The sequence below is a fragment of the Carica papaya genome, chromosome 6 (assembly GCF_054855325.1).
Source record: "Carica papaya isolate Zhongbai chromosome 6, ASM5485532v1, whole genome shotgun sequence".
NCBI lineage: Eukaryota > Viridiplantae > Streptophyta > Magnoliopsida > Brassicales > Caricaceae > Carica > Carica papaya.
The window spans coordinates 7,704,072-7,726,926 of NC_142314.1; the positions used below are offsets into that span (position 1 = coordinate 7,704,072).

At 35.0% G+C, this 22,855-nt stretch overlaps 2 protein-coding genes across 2 annotated transcripts; both read left to right on the top strand.

The window, feature by feature from the left end:
- The first annotated feature begins 201 nt into the window (after window positions 1-201).
- LOC110818954 (putative pectin methylesterase CGR2) lies at window positions 202-7,485 on the top strand. Its single transcript, XM_022048005.2, has 7 exons — window positions 202-601; window positions 2,674-2,821; window positions 3,012-3,051; window positions 3,210-3,251; window positions 5,379-5,753; window positions 5,878-5,933; window positions 7,059-7,485. Exons 2-7 carry the CDS (start codon window positions 2,693-2,695, stop codon window positions 7,209-7,211), a joined length of 795 nt encoding a protein of 264 aa, XP_021903697.1. The 5' UTR covers window positions 202-601; window positions 2,674-2,692; the 3' UTR covers window positions 7,212-7,485.
- Window positions 7,486-7,794: 309 nt separating this feature from the next.
- On the top strand, window positions 7,795-14,156 carry TBL13 (TRICHOME BIREFRINGENCE-LIKE 13). The gene is made up of 6 exons (XM_088222031.1): window positions 7,795-8,863; window positions 9,688-9,865; window positions 11,855-11,995; window positions 12,261-12,381; window positions 13,434-13,568; window positions 13,724-14,156. Exons 1-6 carry the CDS (start codon window positions 8,446-8,448, stop codon window positions 13,985-13,987), a joined length of 1,257 nt encoding a protein of 418 aa, XP_088078157.1. The 5' UTR covers window positions 7,795-8,445; the 3' UTR covers window positions 13,988-14,156.
- The last annotated feature ends 8,699 nt before the right edge of the window (window positions 14,157-22,855 follow it).

Below are 22,855 nucleotides of genomic sequence, written 5' to 3' on the forward strand. Positions count from 1 at the left end.
TGCATGGTAAATTCAAAAGAAAAAATTAGTTTAAAAAAAAAAAACAAAGAAATGATTGAAACCTTTTGAAAATTTCAAAAAAAATCAGTTATGTAATTCCAAGTTTTTAGCAAAAGCTGATTTGGGAATTTCTTTTTGAGAATCAAATCTCTTCTTTTTCTTTTTTTGTCTGAATTTGCAATTTGATTATCTGCTTTTAATATATTCAAAATTTACAAATAATAAATCAAATGTTTAATCCGACATCGTTATCACCCAATAAATAAGGAAAATTAACCAAAAAGAAATTTGTTTTTTTTTCCCCCAAATACTCTGTACGAAGATTTTAAAAAATTATGAGTTTCTTTCTTCTCTAACAGGCGAGAGAGATCATAAGATCTGAGCAGTAAAAATCCACACAATTATTATATGGTCAAAACTGAAAATAGCTAGAATTTCAATATAAAATTTGATTAACATTAATTTAACCACCAAATCTGGTATAATCCGACATCACTTTGTCCAAGGTAAGAGCGGGAAGAAGACGATTGACAGATCTGGATCGCGCTCCAAAAGGCCCCAAGAACTTCTAGTTTCGCGGATCATTGATTTCAATTTTCAAGTAAGTCTCTTCTACATTGCTATTTTCTGTTTCGGCTTCTCCTTTTTGTGCTTCGATTTAATGGCAGAGAGTTGATTGGAGTTTGATACTTATTGCTTCCATAATTTTTATTTGTTTGATATGAAATCTTTTGTACTCGAGATTTCCTTGTTTGTTACTTCACTTGTTATTTGCTTTGCGTGTAAGACGAGAAATTAGAGACCATTCCTTTTTGTTTCCTTTCGTAACACAGTTTTATGGATCTGCTCAGTTGGCACCATTTTTCATTCGGGTTAATGATTGATTTTTCTAAAGAATCTAATAAAGGAGTTGAAATCGCGTTAATACAAATACTTGAATAAATGGAAGTGGCAATTTCCATATTGTTGGCATCTGATATCCGGCTTTGGTCTGGATTCTGCTCGCCAAGGAAAAAGATATTTGGTGTTGAAGATTTTGTGGGTATTATAGATTGGAACGGTCAAGAAGCTGCTTGGTTTTAGTTTGTATGGGGGTTTTATTTTTAGAATGCAGGTGTCATTTCAGGTTCTCTTTAGTTTGGATTGAATAATAATTCATACTTAGCATTGGCTGAAATATATAATGGAAAAATCTCAAGGGAACTTGTAGGTCTGCTTGAATCCCATGGGTGGTAGGCAATCTCCCAGCAGAGCGTGCAGTAAATCCACATTGTAGACATTTGATTTGGAAGTCATGGAATCATATCTTGGAAATCTTATGTTGATTTTATCGGTCAGTTGTTAGACACTGTTTGTCCACCATTACTTTCAAATTTAAGACAAGAGGACCATGGCATCTAAAAATATCAGTTCAGGTCCTAGTGACATAACCATGATGCTGATATGTGCCGGGAATATGTATGTGTTTTGGAAAGCATAGGCACATCCAATATCTCTCGGTAAAGAAGATTTCCTCGCATCACATTTATTTGGCAAACTGAAAGAACAAATTGATATAATTGTGTAAACTTCAAGAGCTACCTGAAATTATTGAGCTCCAATGTTCTTTGGACTCATGAATTTACCGTCATACCCATTTCATAAGACATGTCATTAGTATGGGTATCTGGTCTGTGTCTGAGAATTGGTGTGCACGTTGAACTCTTGATGATATAGAACTAAAGGTTATGAAATATGAGAATATGAAGATAATGATTCATACGCCTAGTTTAGGAGTTGAAAAAACATTTTTTTTAATGTCTAAATTTTGGATTTTTCTTTTTTTTTTTTTTGGGGATAGATACTCAAAATCACGTAATATTATTAATTTGTATCAATTCTTTTCTTTTCATTTCATTACAAATATGAATCTATATATTTCTTTAGTGCTCAAGACTATTTTGTTATATATACAACATCATCTTTGCTTTCTACAGGCTTATTTTAGTTTTATTTTTTTCCATATCAAACATTCTAAGTGCCTGTACCCAATTTTTTGGGTCTTGACTCTTATAGACAATCTCCATATCTTTGAATATAGAAATTGTTGAGTTGCACAAGTAGATCCATACCCAGACAAACACCTTGCACCAGGAAGTAGCTTAGTTGAGCTCAAATCTAGGAATAAGAATGTGTAGGAGAGTTCTAAAGTGAAATAAGCCTATGTGTTTTTGGAAGTCAAACAACCTTTGCTGTCGTTAACTGAAGCACGATCTTTCTAATCATTTATCTCCCCTGAAAGGACATCCAATAATTCGATATGTTTAATAGGCTCCTAAGTGAATTAATTGAACTAGGTGCTTAATAGCTGGCTGACATTTTTGTCTAAAGTTTGTTACCCATGCAGGCATTACACATTTTTATTCTATTTACGACCTACACCGAAGCCTATTATTGATATGTTTATTCTCTAGGAATTTCTGACAGATTTTATGTTTCAATATAATCACATATTTGTGTCAAGGTTAATTCTAATGGAATAGTATAGTCGTTTTACTTTGAAATAAGCGAGTAAGTGTGAGTAGTTCAAAAGGAATAAGATTTTTCAATTTTGGGACATCCATATAAATGTTCTCCATTAATATGACTGGATTTTCTTTTAAAAAAAGAAATTAATATGACAGCATTTTGCAGACTTAAATAAATATTAACCATGTCAATGTCACGGAGGCCAGTGAATCCTACACGACGGCTTTCTGATGGTGGAAGCATCCCTTTTGTTGGATCCATGAATTCGAAATCACGTTCATCACCTCTACTATCTATCGGGCTTTTAGTTGTGGTACTCTTGCTTCATATTTGTTTCTCCTCTATTGTAAATAATCATATGTGGCTGACTAAACATTTTATTTCCAAAGGCCGGATCCCCCAATTTATGTCTATATTTAATTGTTGATACAATTTCTTAATCAAGTTACTCTAAAGTTTAAATGTAGTAAATGTTGATTAGATTGTTTCTGGTAAAATTTCAGGGTGCAATTCTTCTAATCGGATATTTATATAGTGGGCCAGGTTTGTCTTTTGTCTTTCAGCTTGAACTTTAGGTGCTGCCGAGAGGGGGTAAAAAAAAGAGGAAAACACTATGGAAAATGACAGTTTTGCTATCTTCATCACTAGAACTTCGTCTTCCTTTTTTCTGCCTTGGCCTTACTTTGTTGCATTTGTTACAGGTGGACTTAGTGTTGGAAAAGGAGCTTTAAGTAAAATTGAAGGTAAATATTTATTGCCTCTTTTTGTTATTGTAATTTAATACTTGCAAAGTTGCAGTCTATGAAATGTTACATTTGCTAATCCCCTGTGATCTTTCAAGTACAGTTTGCAATTGTGGTTTTACTAATAGGTTACATGTAAAATATATTCTCAATAGTCTGGTATTCTGTTGGCCATTTTTCAAGGTTATCCAGTTACACTTATTATTATTATTTTTTTTTTTGGAAAAAAAAGTGTAAAGTGTATTGATGTAGGTGCTAAGGGGGCGCCACTCAAGTACAAAGATAATTACAAATTAGTAAAGATATCTATAATGGCACCAAAATCGTAATAACAATCAAGGTTGTGCCCTAAAAAAATGGAACCAAAAAGATGTAGCCATTTATTCTTGATGTTGGCAAAATTTGCTTCAATACCCTCGAACAATCTGTTGTTTATTTCCTTTCAAATGACCCAGAAGATTGTCAGCGGTACTAAACGGTAGTATCTATTTTTAGAAGCAATGCCCCCCCAAGCAAGGAGTTCAGTTTTTATGGAACCAGCCATTACCCATTGAATACCCACAAGGCTGAAGATGTCATTCCAAAGGCTGTAGGTGATGGGGCACCATAGTAGTAGGTGACTGCAAGTTTCAGAGTTGATTTTGCACATTAAGCATCTATTGGCCAACTGAAAACCCCTTTTCATGAGATTGTCCAGAGTCAATATTCTTTCTTTTGTTGCTTCCCAAGCTAGAAAGGAAATTCTGGGTGGTGCGTTTGTCTTCCAGATCATTTATAAAGAAATAGATTGTTATTTCAGCATGAAAATTCTCCAGGTGCTTAAACATAGAGGTGACAGAAAAGTTCCCATTTTTGCATAGCTTCCAATTGAGTCTGTCATCGCAGTTGCTCAGATTGATAGTACAAAGGAGTTGGGTTATCCAGTTACACTTATGATTATCTTTTATTTGTTATGCAACTGCGAAGGAACCAATAATTATGAATTTGTTATCTTAATTCTTGTAATTTGAGGGTTCACTTGTAGGCATTTTTCTTCCTGTTCGGTACAGTGGTTACGGGAAAGTATCCTATATGGAAAAAGATGTGTTATATTTTCGGAGAAGGATATTATATGAAGTATGCCAAGAGGATTTGTTCCATTAAAGTTATATGAGGCTTCTAGACTCTACCTTGTCTTTCCAATTCTTTAGTGCTTGTATGCTCTCCTCTTGTTAGGGTCTCTTTTTCATTCTAGACTAGGTCTTCGTTTGTTGAACCTGACCACTGTGACATGACAACCATTGCAAGCTGACTACTACCTAATATGTTATAAACAGCTAATGAGATACTATTACCATTACAAACTCTATGTCAGAAATACATGTCATGTTACCATGAATTCTGTTGTGGACTATTTCAATTTTGAACATCTTAATTTCCAATATAGCTTCGTGACACTTTTTTCTGCATGGTTTTACATAAAGATGAAAGTAAATGAAAGTAGAAACAAAAAAACAGGAGTGAGCAATTATGGACCACGTCCAATGAGTGACTTCTAATGGTTAATCAATTATACTGTTAGAAAGGTCAAAGGGTTACCACTTGGTCTTTTTTTTTCTAATCCGTGCCTGTCTTCTCATGTTAATGCTCCATGAGAATAAAACTTATTTGTTCATTAGAAAGAGTTTTAGGTATCTATCTTGTCTTTTTTCTTTTTGTAATTATGGCCTTAACATATAGTAGTGTAACATGAATTTTCTTGAAACAGCTTAGGTAGGTTTCAAGTTTGGAAACAAAGGGAGTGAAAATTGCATACTGTAATAGTGAATTTTTGACGCTATATTCATGAACATAATATTGTCAAAATGTTATTAATGATATCAAAATTTGTTTACTTCTGTAACTTTGCTCTCTTGTGCCAAGTTCATAAGTATGCCCATCTGTCTGATTGGAACTTAAATTGATATATATTTTCTTTTTTGTAAACATGTTTAGATGTGCTTTATTTCAAGCTTTTTTCATGTGGAACTCTTATGCTATATTTCAAATTCTTATTTTGCCAAAATTACTATTAGCATGCAAATTTATCAAAAGAGATCTACAATCTACTACTTAATTTTATTGCTTCATTTATATATATGGATACAGGTGGTGTATCATGCACGCTAGAAGTCCAGAGGGCATTACCTGTTTTAAAGAAGGCATATGGTGACAGTATGCATAAAATATTGCATGTGGGTCCAGACTCTTGTTCAGTGGTATCACAACTGTTAAAAGAGGAGGATACTGAGGCCTGGGGTGTAGAACCGTATGACTTAGATGATGCTGATGCGAATTGCAAGAGTCTTGTACGCAAAGGCATTGTGCGTGTGGCTGATATCAAGTTCCCTCTGGCATACCGTGCAAAATCGTTTTCTTTAGTTATAGTATCAGATGCTGTGGATTACTTGTCTCCAAAGTATCTTAATAAAACTCTTCCAGAATTGGCAAGGGTATCGGCTGATGGCCTTGTCATACTTGCTGGTAAATGCCTTTTCATTTCAATTCTCCAATTTGATATCACATTTAAATTTCTTTCAGTTGTTTGTTAATATTTATCCAGGCGATCATTTATTAGTTTCTTCCTGATATGTCATTCCATTTCTAGGTTACCCTGGTCAGACTAGAACCAAAGTTGCGGAGCTATCCAAATTTGGTCGTCCAGTAAGTGATAGCTGTATTTTACTTAAGTCATTTCAGGGTTACTGTTGGGTGAAATAATTGGTTAGTGTATGCATTATTGTATTAGTTAACTGGGTTCAAAAGAATATCTGAAGTGGATCTGATCAAAATGCTAATTCCTGCCTACAATGAAAAAAAGAAAAAAAATGTTGGTTTAACTTAAAAACATGTAAGTGGAAAATGGAAGCTAGGAAATAAGTTACAGTAGTTTGATGTTGAGTTGATAAACTGCCGCCGAATATAGGAATTCATTATAATTTACTTGTTTGTTTGGCCAACTGTCTACGTTTACTTCTGTTTTTGATTTTAGAAAGCAGATGTTTGATCAAACATTAGAAATAAAACTGCCTTTAAGGGAAAACAAAAATTTGTTTTTTGAGAAATAAAAAATAAACAACTGAAAATAGATGCTTATAAGATATGATTTGTGTTATTTGAGATGCATAATATTTTAATTAGTCTATTTGTTAATTTTATATTTCACTAATTTATCAATTTAATATTTTTAGAACATACAATATTAATTTTTTTTTTTTTTTTTGAAATAACAAGTATAAAGGTTTCATTAAGTATAGGCACTATGGGGTGCCAACCTATATACAAAATTATTTACAAAACTGTAAGAATATCAATTAATTCTCCTAATTCTTCCATATGGTTTAATTCTATATCCTTTACATATTGGGCATATCTTGCCTTCTATTCTACATATTGATTCTTTACCCATCACTTTTTGCTTCTTGATTCTATGCTACATATTGGTCATATCTTGCTTTCTAGTAGCTGGTGGAATCCCATAACCTTTTCTCTAAGTATCAGCCACCATGGCTTGCTTTGGAATGCCTGTAATTTCTGTACCATCTTACCACGCACCAATCTTATCGGACATGTTTCTTGTTTCGTACCCTAATAAATGTTCAATTAATCCCTTGGTTATGCGATAGAAGTTAAGAATCTTTGTCCATTCCCTGCTGGGATCTTGGATGCCTAATAAGCTAATATTACGTTTTATTAGATTTGGACTTTAGTAATGGAATGTTTCTAATCAAGTTTCAAATTTGATTGTCTTGTCTTTATTAATCGAATATTTCATTTTCTTGGTAATAGGCTAAATTGCGGAGCTCATCTTGGTGGATAAGGTACTTTCTTTCGACTGGGTTAGAGGATAATGAAGCTGCTGGAAAGAAGTTTGAACAGGCTTCAGTCAAGAAGACATATGCGCCAGCTTGCCAAATTTTCCATCTAAAGTCCTTGAGTTGAGAACCCCGCTTGTCATATCTCTCAAGTTGTTAACAAGCTTATTGGTGAAAGGCATGCCAACAAGTATCTTCAGCACCGGAAGGGTAAATTATATATTGTGGTAAATTATATTGCTTCTTTTTGAGACTGTAGATCCTTCTGTTAAATTTATTCAGGGAATGAAGAAGGCAGCAAACTCCTGCCCTGATATATTCCTTTTTTTTTTTTGTTTTTTTGTTTTTTTGAGTAAGTCTGTGATGTATTCTTTTGAATGTAGGTTTCTCTTTTCCCTGCATATCTTTTTTTTTTTTTTTTTTTTTTTTTCCCCCCTATCTTTTATAGATGCAGAGAGGTAGAACTTTTAGCACTTTCTCAAGGCCCTTTTCTAATTTTTGAGGTATAACCATATATCATTTTGTTTTACTTCCTTTTATAGTAAAAATTATTCATTGTCAATACACTCAGCAGTTGGATGTTTGTACGAGCTTCTCTAATCTTGATCTAACAGTTTCTATATTTTAAGGGTATATTTAGATGGAGGGCGAAGGGCAGAAAAGGGAAAGGACTATTGGAGGATACATTTTAATCTCTCCAGTTCCCCCAACCCTACAAATAATTTTCTTAATTGTTGTCAAATGAAAGTAGAGTAAAAAAAAAAAAAAGAAAAATTCATACACATGGCTATTGATAGAATGAGAGAACTACTAAAATGAGTCTTAAGCCCCAAAAAGTGAAAGAACAAATAAAACCAAAAAGTTATGTCTAGTGAACAATCTCATGTTATCTTTTGGCTGTTTCTGAATCAAAATAAAAATAAAAATTACAGACATATCAAATGTTGAAGCATGATCATAATTAATAGCAATTAAAATTTAAATGAGCTCGTTATCAAAAGGTTTCATGAAAGGAAATTAAGTTCTTGTCTTCGTTCCATCAAGAAAAAAGAATTTACTATAAAGATGCACAAGTAATATTGTTAATTTTGAATTTTGTTTTCCAAATGCTTTCTTCTCTCTAAATGGCTCTACTGTAAGTTGCTAATCGTTCCAGATTTTCACTTTCCCAACACCCAATTTCTTAGCCGTCTCCAATCTGAAGCGGCTGATTCAGTTGCAGCCATGTTTGTTTGCATATGCTTTATATGAGGTTTTGTAAACTTCTAAGGGATACAACCCCATATCTACAGCTCACTGAGGACCCTCGACGCCACTGAGCTACTCATGCTCCGGCCCGTTGGCGTCGCGAAGGAAGCGACATGGCCACGACGCCAGCAAAGAAGCTTTCTCTCTTCCCTCTTGTCTCTCTTCTCTGCTTCATCTCCATCTTCTTCGTTCTCTCCTTCTCTAGAAACGCCTCTGTCCCCTCCCTACTCCTCAACCGTCCTCGCGAAATTTTCCGCCCCAAATCCGACAGTCACGTTGCTGGATCCGATCTGAATGAGGATCCCGCGGGCTCATGCGACCTCTCGGATGGTTCGTGGATCTATGACCCGGTCACTGGATCCCAGAGGTACGATGGTAGCTGTAAGGAGATATTCAAAGGATGGAACTGCGTTTTGAATAATAAATCTAACGCACTAGAGATCGCGAAATGGCGCTGGAAGCCTAAGGGCTGCCGTCTTCCGCCGTTGGATCCCCTGAAGTTTCTACAGACTTACAGAGATATCAGCATTGGTATTCTTCCCCTCTCTCTCTCTCTCTTTCCATTTATATACAATTTGAAGATCGTGGGCGTTTGTATGTGTGTATAGATAAGTTAGCCTGTTGAAGGAGCCCTAAGATTTCCTCGATATATTGAAAACAAAAAATTAAGCTCAATTATTCAATTTTTAAGTTGCTGTGAGTATTTCTGGGGAAAGGGAGATGAATTTTATTGAGGATTTCAGTTAGTAATAGCTCAGCTGAACTGCAAGCTTATTTCAGTGGATTTAAATGATAATTTTTTACTTTTGAAGTTAAACTGAGGTATTAGTTTGGTTGCTATGTAAGATTGGGAGAGGATATTTGGAGCAAATGAATTATTTTGGAGGATATTATTTGAAAACATTAGTTTTATGAAGTTATTTTTATGTAGGATACCCATTAGCGGTAAACAATGATCTAATTTCTCTTGTAATCCCGCATATTTCATCTTCACATTTTATCATTTTTTTTTGGAATTTGAAATACATTGTTCCAGTTCCACTTGTTCTTATTTGGAATTGAATTTAATTGTTTTATATTTGAACTAATTAAAATTTCCAAATGAATTCCGAAAAATAGTTTATTGTTGCAAATATACCTCAAAAGATTTATTTTTCACTATTTTTGATGTCAGAACATGCAAGATTGAAAGGTAATTTAGTTGTATATTACTTGCTATAATTTTCAGTTCCCAGTTCCCATGCTGCCATTTTTGGGTGGTTTCAACAAATTGTCCTTGTATCGACAGTGGATATTTTTCTGTTTATCTCTGTTGTTCTGGTATTTGTAGGCCTTATGAATATTCAACAGTGCAGGATTTGTTGGTGATTCCTTAAACAGGAATATGTTTGTTTCTCTGTTCTGCAGTCTGAGACATGCTTCAGATCAACTGAAGAAGTGGCGCCCGCCCGGGGCAGATCGTGGTTTTACATTTCTTCAGTACAATCTTACCATTGCATATCATCGAACAAATCTTCTGGCACGATATGGTAGGTAAGTTAGGTTTGCTATGGAAGTTGGATTAACTTCTATTACTGGATTATCTTTTCTGAATTTTCTAAGTTTCATGGAAACTGGTGTAGAGAATTTCTTTGCATGAATGAGGTAACTAATGTTTTACTCTCATGTGGCAACATTGATTTTGGTTCAGATCACTTTCTTTTTTCTGCTGAATTCAGATCACCTTTCTTAATATGGAGGGGAGATGAGCACATAGGTTTTCATATTGCGAAAATATCAAAGAATTGCATGGCAATTTAATAATGGATGTGGAATCCGACCTTTATAGAATACTTAGCCTCTGCGTGGTTGAATATGAAAAATAACTTATTCTCCCGTGGTAGTCATCCTAGAAAGAACATCCCATGAAGTTGTGGGGAAAATTGAGGTTGAAGGACCCAAATTAGGCTTTGATGTTTGGGATTCGATGGTGTTGAAAGACTGCTTCATGATATTTTGGAAAAGAAATGCTTGATTTAATAGTTGGGCCCAATGAAGGCTAGGTTTCACCAAGAGTAAGCTTCATATAGGTATCTTCCAAATCTTTCTTCCTTTGTTCCGAGAGAAGTAAGATGGTTTTCTAAAATTCCTTTCTATTGAAAGAAGACTTTGAGCATTGACGTATTTTACTTACTCTTGTTTTTATTGATGAAAACAAATCATGTAGAATACCAGATCCTGAATGAAGTTGTACTTTCTATTCATCCATGTAAACAATCCATCATTCTCAACCAAAAGGTAACTTTAGTGAATAACCAAATATAACACTCAAGCAAAGATTCAAGCTGTTAATGTTTCTTATTTATGTCCCTTCTAGAGCCTGTTAAGGCGTTACTCGTTAGCATTATTTATTTGTTATTTTTTATTAATGGGAACAAATAATTTGAGATATTAGATAATGAGGAAGTTAACCATTAACAAATGCATTTAAAAATTGATACAAGATTGTTTGGAAGCTGGACAGTGAATGTGAATTGAAGAATATTTTTGTTGAGCATGCACATAGAGAGGGAAATGGAAAAAGGGAATGGATAGTGAATGTGAACAGGAACTTTAATGATTGGGATATTGAAGAATATAAAACATTATTACGTTTTCTATCCATGGTGCATGTTAATGACAATAGGGACCAGATTGTTTGGACGCTGAAGAAGAATAGGGAGTTCACTGTTAAGTCTTTTTATAATCGCCTGGTGGGAGGAGATGTAGATGGGGTAGTCCAGTTTCCTGCTAATCAGATTTGGAAAGTGAAAGCACCTCCAAGAATTGCTTTTTTTGTTTGCATTGGAAGCTGGAAGAGAATGCATTTTGACCATTAATAAGCTTATGAGATGGGGTAAAATTATGGTGAACGGGTGTTATTTATGCAAGAAAGCTGTTGAGTCTTGCAATCATATTCTTCTTTGATGCCCGGTAGCATATGACTTATGGACAATGGTTTATGGTTTGTTGCAAATAAACTGGGTTATGGTAGGTACGGTGAAGGATGATATTTGGGCTTTGAGGGATTATATAAAAAGAAAAAATTTGTAAAACTTATTCCGTCAACTATTTTTTGAGTGATCTGGATAGAGAGAAATAGTAGACCTTTTGAGGGGGATAGAAAGTGAGATGTTTAAAATTAGGGATAGATGGTTACATTATTTTGACTCATTGATGTTGGATCATGATATTTATAAGTTGGAGGATTTTGGGAATGTCATATACATACTAATTGAATTATAAATATCTTATAAATAGGTGGTACTCCCGTGGTGTCTTTATTTTAATATACTTGGTATACTTTTTATTTCAAAAAAAATTTGATACAAGAATCTCTAGTTTTTAAATGGTGGGTATCAATGCTTGATGTGATCCAAGTAACAACTCTATCTCTATTAACATCTTAAACAATATTCATCAGCAGAAGCAAAGTTCAGCATCTGTTCAGTGTTTGCTTGAATTACACTGAACCTAGATTTGCTATGTTCTTCTATGATGCAGGTGGTCAGCCAATGCTGATGGTGGTAAGCTGGAAGCTCTAGGATATAGAGAGGGTTATAGAGTTGATGTTGACATTCCAGAAAGCACCTGGGCAAAGGCTCCAAGTTTCCATGATATACTTATCATAAACACAGGACACTGGTAAATTTTACTTTATATTTTGAAAATCTAAATTGTTGATGGCATCTTCCAAAATTTGTGATGTTTGTTTATTGCTCTTTTGGCTACACGATAGTTGAAAACATTTCTGTTTAGCTTGATTCTTCAGTTGTAAACAGCTTGGACTATGGATTCTTGATAATGCAATCATCGTTCCTTTGTTTTTCTCACACGTACAATTATCTAAAGGCTGTTTTCTAGTTCTTTTGTTTGGGGATAACTGTTTTTGGTGTTGTCTTATTAATAGGTGGTGGGCTCCTTCAAAATTTGACCCAGTAAAGTCACCCATGCTTTTCTTTGAAAATGGTCAGCCTGTGATCCCTCCTATACCCCCTGACGCTGGCCTTGATAAGGTCTTAAACCACATGGTATGAGATGCAGTTTTCTTTTTTATTTTGAACTGTTTTTTTCTTGGAGTCCCTTGATAAGATCTTGTATTGGAAGTTTTTGATAGATCAAGATTAGAATCTTTAATTGGAAAAAGTTACATAGAATATCATATGTTTGGATGCATGATGTAATGATGTGTGCTAAAAGAACTTCATGAGAAAGCACAATTGTGAACTAAAAAAAGATGGGAAGATGGTCTTCTTTAGTTGCAAAGCTTTATCCAGACTATCTATATATTAGCATTATTATCAGTAACACTGTTTGATAGATCTGTATCTGAAAAAATGCTGCCATTATGTTTTATTTTACTTGTTTATATTTGTTTTTTTGTATTTCAGGTGTTAAGAGTATTTATGTGAGCCTTGAAAAGCAATAGACTTGGAATTGGCTTTAAGTCATTGTGATTATCTATATAAAATTATAGAACATGCAGAATTTGAATTATAGGGAGATAATATGAATTTAACTGTTTGAATTCATATTTTATTTTAGGGTAGATTTCATAACATGCCACGTATATTTATTATGTCTTGACCTAAGATCCATGTTTTCAATTGTATCTTTTAGGACCTATAATTTTTAAATGTCCCAAATTAGGATCAGTAACTTTTGACAATGACTTTCACATCCTTCACACATTTCCCTGGAATGATTAATAAGCTTGATTTTTAGTTTCTAACTAACAATGATTAGATTAACATGTGTATGAAGAAGTACAAGTTACATCAATTTTCAGCTCAACTTATAAAAACACAGACTGGTAAGTCCTACTTTTGATACATTTAAAAAGTTCAAATTATAAAAATATACAATTAGAAGTATTTTAGGTCCTGTTTTGAGATAATATTCGGTATTTTATGTAATTTGTTTTATATTTAGCTTGTCGTGTGCTTCGTGAAATAGATTTTCTAAAGATTTTCTAGGCAATGATTAATTTCATGGTTAATGAAAATGCTCAGTATATTGTTCAATAGGCATGTTGTATAAGATGTTTATTTATTGGTATTCTTTTTCATTTTTCATGACATAGATACTATTTATGGGGAAAACTGTGCGATCAGGTGCAATCAAGTTTTTCCGAACCCAATCACCCAGACATTTTGAGGGAGGTGACTGGGACCAAGGTGGTTCTTGTCAGCGGCTGCAGCCTTTATTACCGAATCAGGTAATGTTCAACATTTGTGTCAATATTGATCATTTGTAATTGTTCAATGCTACCTGACTTTGGATGAATTATCTGTCAGTGTCAATTATGTCGTATATTTCCTGCTGCAATATTGCTTTGGACCTAAAGAATTTGATTCTTTTTCTTATCCTAAGGTTGAAGATCTCTTCTCTTTGAGAAATAATGGAACAAATGTGGAGTGTCGTTTGGTGAATGAACATCTGTACAAGGCCCTGAAAGGCTCTGATTTCCATGTTCTGGATATTACCCGTATGAGTGAGTTTAGAGCAGATGCCCATCCAGCCAGTGCTGGTGGCAAAAAACATGATGATTGCATGCACTGGTGCCTACCGGGCCTTACCGACACATGGAATGACATGTTTGTAGCTCACCTGAACAGTATTAAACATAGAAACTGATGTACTATCAATTTGATTTCTTTTGAGCACGAAATTGTACTTGAAACTGTTGTGTTATTGTCTTCTCATTCAATTAGATCTTTTTGCTCTCTCCCCATATGTAATTGGTACTTTCCGGTGCAGGGAGATTTGTGAGTAAAATGATGGAAAGGTTTTGTTGGTTGGCCGAGTCAAGGTTTACTTATCATGGGACTGGAACAAGCAGAAGCACAAATTAGATTTGAAGTAATGGGTGTTTGTGTTTGGCCTCTAAACTTTCAAGAAGCACAAATAGATGGCATGATAAACAATTGAACCAAATCCAGTAACCTGTCTTTGATGTAAATGAAATAGGCATTAACAGAAACTGGGTTTATAACGTGTACTGCAAAAAATAAAACTTTCTTTTTTATAGTTGTAAAAATAACATAAAAATTATATAAAGGCAGAAAAGTTTATAATGAAAATGTAACAAAATTATCCAAACACAGAGATTAATTTTTTAATTGAGAAAATGAAATTGTATTGTCATTATTCATAATAAAACTAGTATATTTTTTTTAGTAAAAAAGTAAAAATAAAAACAGAAGAAAATTGAGAACATTATATTAAATTATAATATGTTTGTGATATATCATATGTTAATTTTTAAAAGAAAAATTTTGCACAATAAATGGAGTGTAGGTGGAGAAATAAATTGTCATGAGTTCATATGTTCTGTATTTTTACAAATTAAATTCTATTTAGTGCATTCATCATAAATTAAAAATTAAAAATTAAATTATAAAAAAATTTAAATAAATAACAACTGTTTTTATTTTAATATATAAAAATTATTTAGTACATAAATGTGCAGTCAAGTAAAAAAATTAAATTATATTTTAAAAATTAAATTAAATAGTTCTTTTATATATATATATATATATTATCATATAATAAAAAATAAATAAATTGACATGGCAATTTTCTAGTAATAGATAATAGATTTATTAGAACATAAATATGCAACAATATTATATTCTTATTTTTAAGAGTTCTCATTATTCTCGAATACAACCAATTTAGATGTTCGTTATTATTTTAAATAGTTTGTAGGATACTGAATTTTCTTCGTTTTTATATTCAATTCTATTTATTAGTGGATACAAAAATAAATAAATAAATTATAAATTTGTTAACAAAATACTTCAAATTTTTTTTTTTATATAAAGCAAACCCATAAGTTAAGTTGATGAAGAGAGCAATGAGGAAATGTTGATTGCAGGGTCAGCAGTTGATGGGAGAGATGGAGCCATAACAACTAGAGCTGATGCAGAAATCAAAGGAAGCCACAGCTTTATTTCAAAGAGATTAGTATGTAGTGATCTCTTGTGAATATATAACAATCCAACAATTTGCACGAGTTTCTTTTTTCTTTTTTTTTTTCGAATAATTTTTAAAAATTCATATTTTTTAATAATTAATAATTAAATATGTAATTTTTGATACGGTTATGCATTACAATGTATTTTGTGCTTAATATATATAATCTGTTACTGCAGATTCCATTATGAGGAAAAGAAACTTTGATTAGGCTTATCACACACGTTAATCGGGTTTAGCAGCACTAAAACATGTGCCCTTTGTATATTACTTCTTTTGGTCGCATTCTTTAAAGGTTTGAAAATTTTATTTTTTAAAAATAAAATAAAATTTTTGTTATAGATTATAGAGAATCGAAATTTAAAAGACATAAATTTATATTTTAAATACAAAATCAAACAATAATATTAGGGTTTACATTTATTACACAATAAATTAAAACGTTTAATAGAATTATAAAAAATGTACTTTTTATAACGAAGCGTAAATAAAAATAAATAAATAATTTAAAAGTTAAATTTTATTAATAAATTTTTTATTTTTATGATTTAATTTTTTATTTTTTAATTTTTTTAAAAAAATATTCATCGAATTTCAAATTTCATCAATTTTTTTAAAATTATTTTTAATTTCATTTATAATTTATTTTTTTTTAAAAAAATTTATTAAAATTAAAATAAAATAAATTATTTATATAATTTTTATAAATAAAAAAAAATATCTTATAAAGACATATTAAAATTTAAGTAAAATTTTAAATTTCGTACATACTCAGCCAACAATTATTTGTCAGCGGTATGTAGGCAAACTGCACAAAACGCAGGGACAAATAATTAATTAATTATAAATAATTACAATTTTTTAGTTTTTTTTTGTGTAAAATTTTCTCTAAAAGAGATACTTATAAATAAGAATTTATAAATTTAGGAATTAGCAGAATATAACTAACAAATTTGAAGGAAACAAAATGTGAGAGTCAATTTAAATTGAGAGTAAAAGATGATTTGAGAGTGAAACGGGTCGTCCCCATACCCCGTTCGGTATGAGCGTCAAATTACCAAGTCTCAATACCCCGTCCGGTATAAGACAACATTCACGGTAGGATTCCCTATTGTACACGGTCCGTCCACCATCTCCCAGGATATCTAGTAAGGCTGTCGTTTCATCCATTCACTTAATCACACAATTTTCCGTTTTCTTTTAGTCTTAATTTTCCAATTCAATGGTAATCACATAAATCAAATAATACATGCATTCAAAACTATAAAATTGATCATGAAATACTATCATGCAATTAACTACAAAATAATTCAATAGAATCAACAATAGATAATTTCCGGTCCTGACTCCATTAATAACCTACTGATTTTCTTGAAAGAAGTGACCTTAAGAAACACACGATCACCTTTCTCAAATTCTAAATCCCTCTTCCGAGTGTCCGCATAACTCTTCTGCTTACTCTGAGTCGTCTAAATATTCTTCTTGATCTTAACTACTTTGGTTGTAGTCTCCTCTACAAGGTTTGAGCCGAATAATTTTCTATCACCCACTTCTTCCTAACAGATCAGTGATCTGCATGGGCGACCATACAATGTCTCGTACGGAGCCATACCAATACTTGCTTGGTAGTTGTTGTTGTAGGCAAACTCTATCAGGGGTAGATGGTCATCCTAATGGCCTCTGAAGTCAAGAATGCGAGCTTGGAGCATATCCTCAAGGGTGCGGATCGTTCTTTCTGACTGTCCATTAGTCTGAGGGTGAAATGCAGTACTAAGGGACAGTTTCGTTCCCATGGCTTGCTGAAAGCTAGACCAGAATTGAGAAGTGAATCTGGGATCCCTGTCGGACACTACTGTCACTGGCACTCCATGTAATATGACTATTTTTTGGATGTACATTTTTGCCAACTTGTCTAAGGGATCGGTTATCCTGATGGATAAGAAGTGGGAAGACTTGGTAAGCCGGTCAACAATTACCCAAATAACATCATGTCCTGAGCGTGCCTTAGACAATTCTGTCACAAAATTCATGGTGATATGTTCCCACTTCCACTTTAGAATTGGTAATGGTTGAAGTAGCCCACCTGGGTATTGATGCTCTGCTTTGACCTGCTGACATACCAAATACTTATAAATAAAGTTAGGTATATCTCTTTTCATTCTGTTTCACCGAAATCGGGGTCGCATACTTTGATACATCTTAGTACTTTCGGGATGCATGAAAAATTTTGAGCTATGAGCATCTATCATGATGTCATTTTTCAACTCACTGTCATCTGAAACACACACTCTATCTTGAAATCTAAGCAACTCATTGGTAGAGACTCGAAATTCTGAGTTAACTCCCTGTTATGCATCTTTCTTGAGGGCTGCTAGGGTGGAATTGGCGGACGGAGGTTATTTTATTCTCTGGATTAACTCCGGCTGAACAGTTAGGTGGCCCAAACATGTGACTCTCTTCAGGTCCTGAAGCCGTATATGTTGTGCGGCTCCCATCTGCCTGCATTCTGAAACCATCAGATGAGCTAATATACCTGCACTTTTCTTGCTGAGTGCGTCGGCTACCACGTTGTCCCTACCCAGATGATACATGATGTCACAATCATAGTTTTAAGGAGTTCTATCCACCTTTTTTGATGCATGTTAAGATCCTTTTGAGTGAATATGTGTTTCAGACTCTTATGATCGGCATAAATCTGAAAGGTCTCCCCATACAAATAATGGTACCAAGTCTTCAAGGCATGGATAATTGCGGCAAGTTCTAAGTCATGGGTGGGGTAGTTTTTCTCATGACTCTTCAATTGTTTAAACCCGTACGCTATAACCTTCCCATACTGCATCAAAACACAACCCAACCTTAGGTAGGAGGCATCACTGTAAACTGTATATCCACCCGATCCGCTCAACAAGGTTAACACAGGTGCAGTAATTAGCCACTTCTTTAGTTCCAACTTCTTTCACAGTCCTTGTTCCACTCAAATTTGACAATCTTCTTTGTGAGCTGAGTCAGAGGAGCAGCTAGACTAGAAAACCCTTCCACAAACCTGCGGTAATAACTTACCATCCCCAGAAAGCTACGGATCTCCCTAACCGAGGTTAATTTTTCTCAGCCGAGCACTGTTTCAACTTTTTCGGGGTTCACTGACACTCTATTCTTTGATATGATGTGTCCCATGAAGGTAGTCTGCTCAAGCCAGAACCTACACTTACTCAACTTTGCATACAACTTATTCTCTCTAAGAACCTGCAAAACTTGAATCAGATGGTGAGCGTGTTCTTCTCTACTTTTTAAATAAATCAAGATATCATCGATGAACACAATGACAAATTGATCCAGAAATTGTCTGAAAATCCAGTTCATCAAGTCCATGAAGATGGTTTGCTTAGTCCAAATGGCATAACCAGGAACTCATAGTGTCCGTACCTGTTTCGAAAGGCTGTTTTAGGAATGTCTTCTGCTCTTTATCTAATGGTAACCTAAACGCAGGTCTATCTTGGAGAAAATCTGGGCACCCTGCAACTGATCAAAGAGGTTATCGATCTTAAGGAGGGGATACTTGTTCTTGGTCATGATCCTATTCAGACATCTGTAATCAATACATAACCTCAACGTCCCATCTCATTTTTTTGTAAATGTGACTCCGACACTCTAAGGAGACACATTATGTTGGATGAATTCACTATCCTGCAATTCAGTGATCTGTTTTCTCAGTTTCTCCATCTTAACACGACTCATGCAGTAAGGAGCAACCGAAGTAGTCTTAGTGTCTGACTGAAGGTCTATGGTGAATTCGATTTCTCTGTCTACTGGCAGTTCAGGTAGTTCATCTGTAAATACATATGAAAAGTCTCAGACTACCAAAATCTCTTGAATACAAATTTGTTTCTTACGTTTTCCCTATACCACGTTCGGGTTGGCTTTTGCATCATGCTGAGTGAGATTGTAAGCTCTGCTCTAGATAGGAGGTCTAGTCTGGTTCTGGTTCTGGTTCCTCGGGCACTTCTTTGCATAATGTTGGGCGTTACCACATATGCGACAGGTGTTGTTGAAGCGATAGCAAGGTTGGTCCCTATGATCCTTGCCACAATGCTGACAGATTTTGCCGCGGCCTGCTGCTGGAACTTGAGGGGGAGTTTGAGTAATCGGTCTAGGTCTCTTGTTCTGTTGAACAGGTACAGTAGGTGATGGTCTGCGATGTGGGGCTGAGGACCTGAGGTTCCCTACTGCTTGAGAGAAGGTGCGAAGACTCCTCTCCACTAACTGTGTCTTAACCAGAACAGCCGAATAAGTACTGAGTTTGAGCACAAACAACTACTGTCTGATCTCAGGACAGAGACCCCACTCGAACCTTTTAGCCTTCCTGCCTTCATCTATCATGCTCTCAGGAGAATATCGACCCAACTCTAGGAACTTACGAACATATTATGATACAATCATATTTCCCTGTACTAAGTGTGCAAACTCTATCTCCTTTAGATGTCAGAGATGCTCTAGGAAGTACTTTGCATGAAAGGCCGTTAGGAACTGTTCCCAAGTTACTAGAAAGGGCAGGGTGGTTTGCTTGAGTTGCCACCGGCGATCTACTTCTCTCATTAGCATATAGGTAGTAAAGATGACATTCTGTTTGGTAATCACCTCAAGGATCTTGAAGGCATTCTCTGTCTTAGCTAACCCGAACTCAACCTCTTCAAAGGAGGATCCCCCTGCAAAAGTAGATGGATTTAGTCTTTTATACATTTCTATGTGGTTTGAGTCCATCATGAGAGGAGCTGGGTCCCGTGGGTGAGGGACTGGACTGAGCTGAGGATGGACTGAATGGCCCTGTAGTGGTACTTGATGATACGGTAGAGGCACCGGATTGTACTGTGGTGATCTCGGGTGATGCAGTGGCTGGGGCACCAGACCATACTGTGGTGGTGCAGGGTTATATCAGGGTTGATCGGGATCCTCCTGCTGCAAGGGGTGGCTCAACCTATGGCAGCGAGAGAGGGTTAGGTAGCTCTCTCATTTCCTCCCGGGCTCGCTGGGCAGCAATGAGTCTCTCCACCATCTTAAATAACCAGTCAACATTCTCTCTAAGTGAACCCTCTCAGACTGCTCGGTTCAGTGGGGGTTTTCCTATTCTCATCTATTTGTACCTGCATTTCACAAAAAATGGTTGAGTGACAATTCATTGGTTTTGGTGTTTCCTAAGGATTTTGTGTAAGGAATGATTCCAAAGAACGCAGCTCTAATACCAATTGTAACGACCCCGAAATGTCCAAAGAAAATAAATTATAAATTAAGCGCGGAAGCAAAATGAACGGTTAAAGTTTACATTCCTTACACAATAACTTAAAGTACCGAATAGTGTTACAGGAATTACCTTTTTGAAAGAAATACAAAAAAAAAAAAAAAAGAAAATAAGCGGAAAATAAATAAAACTAGCATCCTACTCGCAACCCTCTTGTGGATTAGGCTCTAGATCCTGGTCCTCTTTATATGAAATCATTAAATAAGAAATGAGTTATAATAGTCCAGAAATGAAGGTTGGTAGAAAATCAAAACAACTAATGGAGCACTTAATTAAACAAATGCATTTATTAATAATAAAACTTTTTACCGTCCACTTACCGCAGCGAGGTTTATAAAAACAACCTATAGAGACAATAACATAGCAGTTATCATAATTTCATATGCAATCGGTAATATACGCACATTATAAATCCATATTTAATAAATCAAACAACAACTGCTCCTTTCCATCAGCCTGCTAGTATCCATGGGGGTTCATAGGGATGTCCCCGCTATGCGTGGAATATTTTTTTTAACATTCTTAATTAACGGGCCGTTCTCATACCCCATCTAATATGAGCACCAAATTACTAAATCTCAATACCATGTCCGGTATGAGAGTGAAACGAGCCGTTCCATACCCCGTCTGATATGAGCGTCAAATTACCAAGCTCGATATCCTGTCTGGTATAAGACAACATTCACGGTAGGGTTTTCTATTGTATACGGTCCGTCCACTATCTCTCAGAATATCCAGTAAGGCTGCCGTTTCATCCATTCACTTAATCACACAATTTTTCGTTTTTCTTTAGTCTCCATTTTTCAATTCAATGGTAATCATATAAATTAAACAATACATGCATTCAAAACTATAAAATCGATCATGAAATACTATCATGCAATTAACTGTAAAATAATTCAACAGAATCAATAATAGACAATTTCTGGTTCTGGCTCTATTAGTAACTCGTAATTAATTATGAATATTTTCTAAATTATACAAAATACCGTATTATTATTTATTTAGACTTCAATTCCATAACAGAGAATAGGGTGAGATATTCTTACACAATTTGATGCTCGAAAAGCTGAGCTATTGACTGCGCCTACTGGCGGTCCCTGGGTTTCTTGAATTTTTTTCCGAGGAGCGCTATAAGTACTTACAAATGTCCAAAAACCCAAAATCAGTCTCAGGACCCATTTTTGGCTAATTCTGGAATTTTGGCATGGTGGCTCCCCTGTGCTCCGGCGTTGGTGCTGCCGCCCGCAGCGGTGGTCGCCTTGGGTCGGCTGTTTTCGACCGAATTCAGTCGATTTTGCATCAATCCCTGCGAGAAAATACGTTAAGAAGCATCGGTTAGCCGAAAAAATACAAAAACCGAAACTCACTAGTGGCGGGGCTCTTCGGTGCGGTGGCTCCTCCGGCTCATGTTGCAGATGGGTGTTTTGCTCCGGTCAACATATAGAAAAAGAAACGGTGATCACAATGGTTAAAAAATTACGCAGAACGAGAATCGAAAAGGGACCTATCAGAGGCGTTTTGTGAAATTTCATGCGGTGCCGTCGGGCTTTGCCCGTGATTTCCAGCCAATCCGTCAATATTTTTACTCCAATTTTACCATGGGGGTGTTTAAAATTAAATTCTGAATAAAGGAGAAAATTTTACCTCTTTTGACGGTCGGAAAGGGCTCTGGTGTGGCGGTAACCTCCTTCCCAGCAGCTGGATCTTCTTCTCCGGCGAGGGGGGTTTGATGGCTAGGATTAGGGTTTGGTGTGAAGGGGGTTATTTATACTCATCCTCTTTTGATTTGTGCCGTTCATCGCATTTGATCTGAACTGTCCGATCGCAATTAAATAGGGAGTGAATCTGGACCGTTCATCGTGATCCAATCTAGACTGTCTGATTGCGTTTAAATAGGGAACGGATCTGGGCAGTACGTTCGTGCGGGGGCGAATATGGGTTGTTCGATCGCGGGCATGCGGATCACCCACGTGGGCCCCTGTGTGGTATTGCGTCAGCATCCGTTGCCACGCGGCGCGTCTTGGTTCGTCGGGGCTACTGACCGGGCATCCCACGTGGCACAACTTCTCTTAATTGCATTTTGACCCATAATTTCTTATTTTTCTTTCAAAAATACACATAAAACCCAAATTTTCACCATTTTTTTCTAAAATTGTTTCCGATTTCATCATACATCAAATTTCTTTCATTTTTACACTATATTAAAATTAAAAAATTAAAAAATTACATTT